Source organism: Anoplolepis gracilipes, chromosome 6, assembly GCF_047496725.1.
Source record: "Anoplolepis gracilipes chromosome 6, ASM4749672v1, whole genome shotgun sequence".
Classification (NCBI taxonomy): domain Eukaryota; kingdom Metazoa; phylum Arthropoda; class Insecta; order Hymenoptera; family Formicidae; genus Anoplolepis; species Anoplolepis gracilipes.
In genome coordinates this window covers 47,066-58,372 of record NC_132975.1, presented here as the reverse complement: position 1 = coordinate 58,372, position 11,307 = coordinate 47,066, and the positions used below count along the sequence as shown (strand labels likewise).

The following is an 11,307-nucleotide window of genomic DNA, read 5'->3' as shown; positions in this document are numbered from 1 at the left end:
AAAAAGTCCTTTCGTACAAATTTATTTACACTTTAATTATAGATAAAATCCGATCTGGCTTACGCCGATCTAAACTCAAATCATGTAAAATTTTAATAGTCGAACAGACTAAATAATTAAATTTTTCCATCTAATTTTTATTTTAATTCAACATCGAGGTCTCAATCATTTTTTATAATATGATCTTAAAAAAAATATTACGCTGTTATCCTTAAGGTAATTAATTTTTCAATAATTTCTTTTAAAACTTATTCATATTTTCATAAATATATGATTATCTATTAAATAAAATTAAAAAAGTTTATAAAATTTTTTAATCCTCCCAACTAAATATAATTTTATACTAAATTTAAAAACTAATGTATTTTAATAAAAATTATATTAAATTCTATAGGGTCTTATCGTCCCATAATATTATTTGAACATTTTTATTCAAAATTTAAATTTTTATTATTTAATTTAAAAAGCTTAAATCTTATCCATTCCTTCATTCCAGCCTCCAATTAAAAGACAAATGATTATGCTACGTTAGCACAGTCAAATTACTGCGGCTATTTAATACACATCATTGAGCAGAACAAACCTTTAATTATTTTCTAAAAACCATGTTTTTATTAAACAGGTGGACTTAATTTTATTTAAATATATTAAATAAATTTATTTTGCCTAATTCTTTAATTAAATATAAATTATTAATTATTATCAAATTTTTAAAAATAAATTTTATAAATAATACTAATTTTATCATTATTAATTTTTAATTTAAATTAATAAAAATATTTTTTTAATTTATTAAATTTATTTTAATTTTAAAATTATAATTAAACTATGCTAAAATAAAAATAATTATTAAATTTTTTCAAAAAATTTTAAATTTTAAAACCATTTTTATAAAATTTTTATAAATAATATTAATAAATTTTTTAAATTTTAAAATTAATTTATAGATTATCCCATAAATTTTTAATATAAATCAATATATTTATTGTAAATAAAAATTATTTTAAACTTTAATAAAAATTTACATATTTAAATTTATATCTAAATTAAATTTATATAAAAAAAATTAAATATCAAAAAAATTGATTAAAATATCTTCTCTAAATAAATATTAAAAATAATTTTTTTATATTAAATTTTATTTATTTATTTAACTCTTTTTCTTTCGAGAAATTTATTTATCAATAATTTTTTTTAATAAACCTTGATACAAAAGGTACATTCAACTAAAATTACTCTAAAAAAATTTATTTATTTTCATTTACATTACATTATCATTAAAATTAAAATAATTATTTTAAAATTTTTTACTAAAACTTTTTTTTTTTTAATATAATTTTATTTAATAATTTATAATATTTTTTCTTATATTTATTTATTATTAATAATTTATTTATTAATTATAATAAAATTTTAAAAATTTTTAATTAATCTTTTCAATGTAAATGAAAAATTTTTATTTAAACTAAAATTTTTTTTTATTCTAAATACATTTTCCAATATATTTACTTTGTTACGACTTTTTCCATAAATTTTTATTAATGAAAATGACGGGCAATTTGTACATATTTTATTTAAAATTCAATTTAAATATTTTTTTAACTTTACAATTAAATTCAATATTTATAAAACTTTAAAAATTTATTTCAATTAATTAAATTAAATGTAACTCATTTAAATCTTAACTATTCTACATTTTGATTTGAATTATAATTATAATTAAATTTTTAAATTATTAATCTTTTAATATAATTTTTCAACAACAATATATAAAAATTAAATTAAGTAATTCTATTCGTGGATTATCAAATTAATCAACAAGTTCCTCTAAATCATAAAATACCGCCAAATTTTTTATTTTTAATGATTAACATTTAATATTTAATTATATTTTATTTTCATTTAAATAATAGGGTATCTAATCCTAATTTATGATATAAATTTTTTTAATTTTATTATTAATTTAAATAAAATTATTTAACTTTTAATATCTATTCATATTTCACCATAAAAAAATAAATTAGTTAAATATATTTATTTATTTATATATTTTATATTTATATATAATTATTTAAATTTATTTTTATTTAAAGTATAAACCGCAATTGCTGGCACTTTATTTATTAATAATAAATTATAATTTTCTATTATAAATTTTTATTTAATTAATTATTATAAATACTAATTTATATATTATTAAATTATTTAAATTTTATATAATTTTTTAAAATTTTATTTATACTTTAAATTATAAAATAAATTTAAAAAAAAAATTAATTTTGTAATTATATTTATTAATTATTAAAAACAAATTATAAAAATAATTTAAATTTAAATTTAATATGAATATAAAATTTAATTTATAATATACATAAAAAAAAAAATTAAATAATATTCCACCCCCCTTTTTTATATTATTATCATTATTATTAATTATTAATAATTATTTAAATATATTAAAATATTTTATTAATAAATAATTTTTTTTTCTATATTTTAGGTTTTTAATATTTTAAATTAAAAATAATGATTAATAAGTTTTAATTAATTAATATTAAATAATTAATGTTAATTAAATATTTTAAATATATATAATTAATTATATATTTATAAAAATAATTAAAATATTTTATTAACATTAAATAATAATTATTAAATAATATTAATGTATATATAAATAAAAACTTAAATTTTTAATTTTTTTTACTTTCTATAAAATGCTCACCTTAAATTTATATAAATAAGATTTTTAATTATTATTAATTATTTTATTTATAGATAAGTTTTTTAATTTTAATTTTAATAATATATTTTTTTTTTATAAATACATATAATTAAAATAGTCAATTATTAAATTTAAATAAAATTACTCTCTCCCTCTGAATTTTATTTTAACTAATTATACTTTTTTAATTCTATAATAACTAATTATTTTTAAAAAATCAATTTTTATAATAATTTTATTTATAATATTTTATTATTTAATTTATTAATTAATCTTTATAACTACTTTAATTTTAATAAATTCTTTTATTATTTTTACTCATACAAATTTAATTTAAATTATTTATTTAAATTTACTTATAACCTTTTTTTAAATTAAATTTACTTATCATATTTAATTTTAACTAATGATTAATAGTCAATTTTCAAAAATATTATACTAATTTATATTTATTTAATTAAAGTAAGTAAGCTAATTCTCTAAGCTTTTAGGTTCATACCCTAAATATAGAAATTTTATCTTTCTCTTATTTAATTAATTATTTTTGCTATTTAAATTTTATTAATAACTAAAAATTTATTTAATGATATGCCTGATAAAAGGATTATTTTGATAGAATAAATCATACATAATTTATATATGTTTTCATTTAAATTAATTTTTTTATATTTAATAGATTTAAACTATCTCAAAAAATTTCAAAAATTTTTATGCTTCATAATACATTAAAATATAATATTAATATTCAATATTTATTCAAAGTTTAATACAACTAAAAAATTAATTTTATTTATATGCATCATAATTTATTCATAAAATTTTTTTTAATGTCTTATTTAATTTATTTTTCTTTTATTTCTTTATTTTTATACGATTTATTAATAATTTGTATTATTATGGAAATTAATAATTTTTTATTCATTTGTTTTTTATCAATTAAATTAAAAAATAAAAAAATTATTTTTTTATATTATCTCATTCAAGCTTTAGCTTCCTTAATAATAATGTTAACTTTAATTATTAATAATTTTATATATATACAAATAAATTTTATTATAATCAATTTTTTTATCTCTATTATAATTAAATTAGGGATCCCCCCATTTCATTCATGAATCCCTTCTGTAGCTATTTTTTTAGATTGATATTCATTATTTATTTTTTTAACAATTCAAAAAATTATTCCTTTATACATAATTTCACTTATTAACCCTCCAATTTTTTTACTATATTTTATAATTTTAACATCTGCATTTATCTCCGCCTTTAAAATAATTAATTCAATAAATTTTAAAATTTTATTAAGATCTTCTTCAATTAACCAAATGTTTTCTTCGATTAACCGGATAAATATTAATTTTAATTTATTTTAAAACCCTAATCTGATTTTCATATTTAATATTCTATACACTTATCCCATTAATTATTATTATAATTTTTATATATTTTAAAATTTCATTTAGATTTTCTTTAAGTAATAACTTTCCTTCAATTAATTTTAATTTAATTTGTTTGTTATTATTTTTAATTTAAATTAATAAAAATATTTTTTTAATTTATTAAATTTATTTTAATTTTAAAATTATAATTAAACTATGCTAAAATAAATAAATTATTAAATTTTTTCAAAAAATTTTAAATTTTAAAACCATTTTTATAAAATTTTTATAAATAATATTAATAAATTTTTTAAATTTTAAAATTAATTTATAGATTATCCCATAAATTTTTAATATAAATCAATATATTTATTGTAAATAAAAATTATTTTAAACTTTAATAAAAATTTACATATTTAAATTTATATCTAAATTAAATTTATATAAAAAAAAAAATTAGATATCAAAAAAATTGATTAAAGTATCTTCTCTAAATAAATATTAAAAATAATTTTTTTATATTAAATTTTATTTATTTATTTAACTCTTTTTCTTTCGAGAAATTTATTTATCAATAATTTTTTTTAATAAACCCTGATACAAAAGGTACATTTAACTAAAATTACTTTTAAAAATTTTTTTATTTTCATTTACATTACATTATCATTAAAATTAAAATAATTATTTTAAAATTTTTTACTAAAACTTTTTTTTTTTTTTAATATAATTTTATTTAATAATTTATAATATTTTTTCTTATATTTATTTATTATTAATAATTTATTTATTAATTATAATAAAATTTTAATAATTTTTAATTAATCTTTCCAATGTAAATAAAAAATTTTTATTTAAACTAAAATTTTTTTTTATTCTAAATACATTTTCCAATATATTTACTTTGTTACGACTTTTTCCATAAATTTTTATTAATGAAAATGACGGGCAATTTGTACATATTTTAATTAAAATTCAATTTAAATATTTTTTTAACTTTACAATTAAATTCAATATTTATAAAACTTTAAAAATTTATTTCAATTAATTAAATTAAATGTAACTCATTTAAATCTTAACTATTCTACATTTTGATTTGAATTATAATTATAATTAAATTTTTAAATTATTAATCTTTTAATATAATTTTTCAACAACAATATATAAAAATTAAATTAAGTAATTCTATTCGTGGATTATCAAATTAATCAACAAGTTCCTCTAAATCATAAAATACCGCCAAATTTTTTATTTTTAATGATTAACATTTAATATTTAATTATATTTTATTTTCATTTAAATAATAGGGTATCTAATCCTAATTTATGATATAAATTTTTTTAATTTTATTATTAATTTAAATAAAATTATTTAACTTTTAATATCTATTCATATTTCACCATAAAAAAATAAATTAGTTAAATATATTTATTTATTTATATATTTTATATTTATATATAATTATTTAAATTTATTTTTATTTAAAGTATAAACCGCAATTGCTGGCACTTTATTTATTAATAATAAATTATAATTTTCTATTATAAATTTTTATTTAATTAATTATTATAAATACTAATTTATATATTATTAAATTATTTAAATTTTATATAATTTTTTAAAATTTTATTTATACTTTAAATTATAAAATAAATTTAAAAAAAAAATTAATTTTGTAATTATATTTATTAATTATTAAAAACAAATTATAAAAATAATTTAAATTTAAATTTAATATGAATATAAAATTTAATTTATAATATACATAAAAAAAAGTTAAATAATATTCCCCCCCCCTTTTTTATATTATTATCATTATTATTAATTATTAATAATTATTTAAATATATTAAAATATTTTATTAATAAATAATTTTTTTTTTCTATATTTTAGGTTTTTAATATTTTAAATTAAAAATAATGATTAATAAGTTTTAATTAACACCGCCATAGACGGTCCTAAGCCCGGTTGAGAAAAGTGGAAGGTTGTAGGGTGAGGCTAGTAACCTGCCCAACGTAAAACAAGTCACATACTCAAAGAAACACACTAGCCTCGGAACAAGGACGGATACAAAGGAACGACCTGGCGAGAAAAAGGCATAAGCGAATAAGGAACACCTCAAACCTGAGATTAGGTGGATGGAACGTAGGATCTTGGACACGGAAAGATCAGGAAATAATTCTGGAGTTAGAAAAACACCGCATTGATATATGCTGCATTTCGGAAACAAAGAAAAAAGGCAAGGGAAACTTCAAATGCCAAAATTACATCATGTTATACAGTGGAGTGGACAAAAATCAGAGAGCACATGCGGGAGTCGGAATACTGATCAACGACAAGCTTGTGAGCTACATAGAAAACGTTGAATACCTCAACGAAAGGCTGCTGCACGTTACAATGAAATTTGGCATGGATGGAATTCATATAGTGTCCTGTTATGCTCCAGATATAAGCAAAACTAGGTTAGAAAGAGAAAAGTTTTTCAACGACCTCCAAGACCTAATTAGATCTATACCGGTGACTCGGAAAATATTTATAATAGGTGACTTGAATGCGAGGATTGGCAACCAAGTAATACACGGAGTAATGCAGAAACATAATGAGAATGAGCTGAATGATAATGGAGAGCTGTTAATAGCGATGAGCACACAAAGTGAATTAAGGATAAACAGCACATACTTCCCACACAAACAGCAGCATAAATACACATGGAGCAACTCACGAGGACAAACCTCTATGATAGATCATGTAATAACTAATAGATCTATCCATCCCAAACAGATACTTGATGTAAGAGCTCTGACCTCTGCAGACGCAGGCTCGGATCATCGACTAATCCTATGTAAATACAGATTCCACAGCAGGCTTATTAAGAAACAGAAGAAGCCAGAATATGTGACAAAATACAACACGGAGTCATTTACAAATTACTCAACACAGGATTCATATCAGAGAAGGCTGACGGAATACATCAGTAATAACCCCATAGAGGAGACGGATAGTGTGGAGCTAGCATGGGAAAGAGTAAAAGAGAACATCTTAAAGAGCGCGAACGAAGTAATAAGCACAAGAAGGATCAACATCAATGGGAAGCGAAACGTCAAGCCATGGTATGTCGAAGAAGTAAAGGCACTTGCTGAGGAAAAGAGAAAAGCATACGTCCGATACAGAAGCAACCAGACAACAGCGGAATTGGATAAATACAAGACAACAAGAAACAGAGTAAACAACAGAATTAAAGAATTGAAGAAACAATATTGGGAAGGTTTCATCAAGGACATGGAAAGTGATTTGTATGGCAGCCAGAAGAAAGTATGGAGTATGCTGAGAAACAGGAAAAAGCAAGTGAACGAATTAATACAGTTGCCAGAAACCGCAAAGGATACCTGGGAGAAGCACTTCACCCTGTTATACAAAACGCAGGGGATAGATGAGATCAATGAAGAGGAATACAACTATAGTAGCGAAGAAATCCCGGAGGTTGAAATCACCCAAGGATATAATGAAGGCCGTGCAAAAACTCAAAACCAGAAAATCACCGGGCCCGGACCAAATATCAAACGAAATGATAAAATACGGGGGCGAGGCAATCATAGGAGAAATATACCAATTATTCAACAGAATACTTGTGACAAACACCATACCAGAACAATGGAGAACGAGTATTACAGTCCCAGTGTACAAAAAAGGTGACAAACAGGACCCGAGCAACTATAGAGGGATATCGCTTCTAAACGGAATGTCCAAGTTATTTACCAAAATCCTGTCAACACTGATAACGCAGAATGTACATATTACAGAGGAACAGCAAGGATTCAGGCAGAACAGGTCGACTACCGATGGCATATTCCTGATACGACAGCTAACAGAGAAGGCAATAGAATACGATAAACCACTATTTCTCTGCTTTGTAGACTTTACCCAGGCGTTCGACAGAATACAACTACAGGATGTACTCACAACACTCAGGAGCAGAGGACTCAACACCAGAATCGTAAACATAATCAAGCAGCTTAATATAAAAAATAGAACTAAAGTGAAATACAGGAATACGACAACAGAAGAAATACAAATGAGCGCCGGAATAAGGCAGGGGGACAGCTTAAGCCCGACACTATTTAACTGTTTAATGGATGAGATCATCAGGGACCTGAGAACAGCTAACATTGGCTATGCAATGGGAGAACATATTTTCCAGGTGGTGGCTTATGCGGACGACGTGGTGCTGATGGCAGAGAGTGAGGACGACCTACAGAGATTGCTCTACCGACTCACAATCAAGGCGGAGGAGTTCAACATGCGGATTTCGATGCAAAAAACACAGTCGATGGTAATCTCTAGGGAACCAATACGGTGCAAACTGGTGATACACGATAAGCCGGTCGAACAGGTACAGCAATTCAAGTATCTAGGGGCGGAAATAACCAGCGCCAGAGATATATACGATGAGGTACGTGTTCAGGCAATAAAAGCAAGCCAAATTTCGGGCTGCCTTCGAGACGTCATCTGGGACAACAAATACCTAGGAGTAGCAAGTAAAGTAAAAATATACAAAACTTGTGTACGACCAATACTTACGTATGCGGCAGAGACAAGAGCCGAGAACAGAAGAACCAAAGGCATAATGAGAACAACAGAAATGCGAACACTAAGATCGATAGTAGGTGTTAGTTTACGAGACAGGATTCGAAGCAGTCATATAAGAGAACAATGCAAAGTACAGGACGTGGTCAGATGGGTTAGAGCGAGGCGAAGACTATGGAGGGATCACGTCCAGAGGATGGAGAATGACAGACTGGTGAAAGTGGCCATGACTCAGAGACCAGACGCCAGGCGAAGACCAGGAAGACCACCAAAAAGATGGTACGAAAGCTGGACATCAAGCTCACAAGACAACACCTAGGAGGATGGAAAAGAAGCAGTGGAGATATAACAGGGAGATATCCCTAATCTAAGAAGAAGAAGAAGAAGAAGAAGAAGTTTTAATTAATTAATATTAAATAATTAATGTTAATTAAATATTTTAAATATATATAATTAATTATATATTTATAAAAATAATTAAAATATTTTATTAACATTAAATAATAATTATTAAATAATATTAATGTATATATAAATAAAAACTTAAATTTTTAATTTTTTTTACTTTCTATAAAATACTCTCCTTAAATTTATATAAATAAGATTTTTAATTATTATTAATTATTTTATTTATAGATAAGTTTTTTAATTTTAATTTTAATAATATATTTTTTTTTTATAAATACATATAATTAAAATAGTCAATTATTAAATTTAAATAAAATTACTCTCTCCCTCTGAATTTTATTTTAACTAATTATACTTTTTTAATTCTATAATAACTAATTATTTTTAAAAAATCAATTTTTATAATAATTTTATTTATAATATTTTATTATTTAATTTATTAATTAATCTTTATAACTACTATAATTTTAATAAATTCTTTTATTATTTTTACTAATACAAATTTAAATTATTTATTTAAATTATTTATTTAAATTTACTTATAACCTTTTTTTAAATTAAATTTACTTATCATATTTAATTTTAACTAATGATTAATAGTCAATTTTCAAAAATATTATACTAATTTATATTTATTTAATTAAAGTAAGTAAGCTAATTCTCTAAGCTTTTAGGTTCATACCCTAAATATAGAAATTTTATCTTTCTCTTATTTAATTAATTATTTTTGCTATTTAAATTTTATTAATAACTAAAAATTTATTTATTAATGATATGCCTGATAAAAGGATTATTTTGATAGAATAAATCATACATAATTTATATATGTTTTCATTTAAATTAATTTTTTTATATTTAATAGATTTAAACTATCTCAAAAAATTTCAAAAATTTTTATGCTTCATAATACATTAAAATATAATATTAATATTCAATATTTATTCAAAGTTTAATACAACTAAAAAATTAATTTTATTTATATGCATCATAATTTATTCATAAAATTTTTTTTAATGTCTTATTTAATTTATTTTTCTTTTATTTCTTTAGTTTTATACGATTTATTAATAATTTGTATTATTATGGAAATTAATAATTTTTTATTCATTTGTTTTTTATCAATTAAATTAAAAAATAAAAAAATTATTTTTTTATATTATCTCATTCAAGCTTTAGCTTCCTTAATAATAATGTTAACTTTAATTATTAATAATTTTATATATATACAAATAAATTTTATTATAATCAATTTTTTTATCTCTATTATAATTAAATTAGGGATCCCCCCATTTCATTCATGAATCCCTTCTGTATTTTTTTAGATTGATATTCATTATTTATTTTTTTAACAATTCAAAAAATTATTCCTTTATACATAATTTCACTTATTAACCCTCCAATTTTTTTACTATATTTTATAATTTTAACATCTGCATTTATCTCCGCCTTTAAAATAATTAATTCAATAAATTTTAAAATTTTATTAAGATCTTCTTCAATTAACCAAATGTTTTCTTCGATTAACCGGATAAATATTAATTTTAATTTATTTTAAAACCCTAATCTGATTTTCATATTTAATATTCTATACACTTATCCCATTAATTATTATTATAATTTTTATATATTTTAAAATTTCATTTAGATTTTCTTTAAGTAATAACTTTCCTTCAATTAATTTTAATTTAATTTGTTTGTTATTATTTTTAATTTAAATTAATAAAAATATTTTTTTAATTTATTAAATTTATTTTAATTTTAAAATTATAATTAAACTATGCTAAAATAAATAAATTATTAAATTTTTTCAAAAAATTTTAAATTTTAAAACCATTTTTATAAAATTTTTATAAATAATATTAATAAATTTTTTAAATTTTAAAATTAATTTATAGATTATCCCATAAATTTTTAATATAAATCAATATATTTATTGTAAATAAAAATTATTTTAAACTTTAATAAAAATTTACATATTTAAATTTATATCTAAATTAAATTTATATAAAAAAAAAATTAGATATCAAAAAAATTGATTAAAGTATCTTCTCTAAATAAATATTAAAAATAATTTTTTTATATTAAATTTTATTTATTTATTTAACTCTTTTTCTTTCGAGAAATTTATTTATCAATAATTTTTTTTAATAAACCCTGATACAAAAGGTACATTTAACTAAAATTACTTTAAAAAATTTTTTTATTTTCATTTAC

At 19.5% G+C, this 11,307-nt stretch overlaps 1 protein-coding gene across 1 annotated transcript; it reads left to right on the top strand.

Annotated features, from left to right (window-relative positions):
- Window positions 1–6,372: 6,372 nt before the first annotated feature.
- Window positions 6,373–7,794, top strand: LOC140666843 (uncharacterized). The gene has a single exon (XM_072894386.1). The coding sequence runs from the start codon at window positions 6,373–6,375 to the stop codon at window positions 7,792–7,794; it is 1,422 nt and encodes a 473-aa protein (XP_072750487.1).
- The last annotated feature ends 3,513 nt before the right edge of the window (window positions 7,795–11,307 follow it).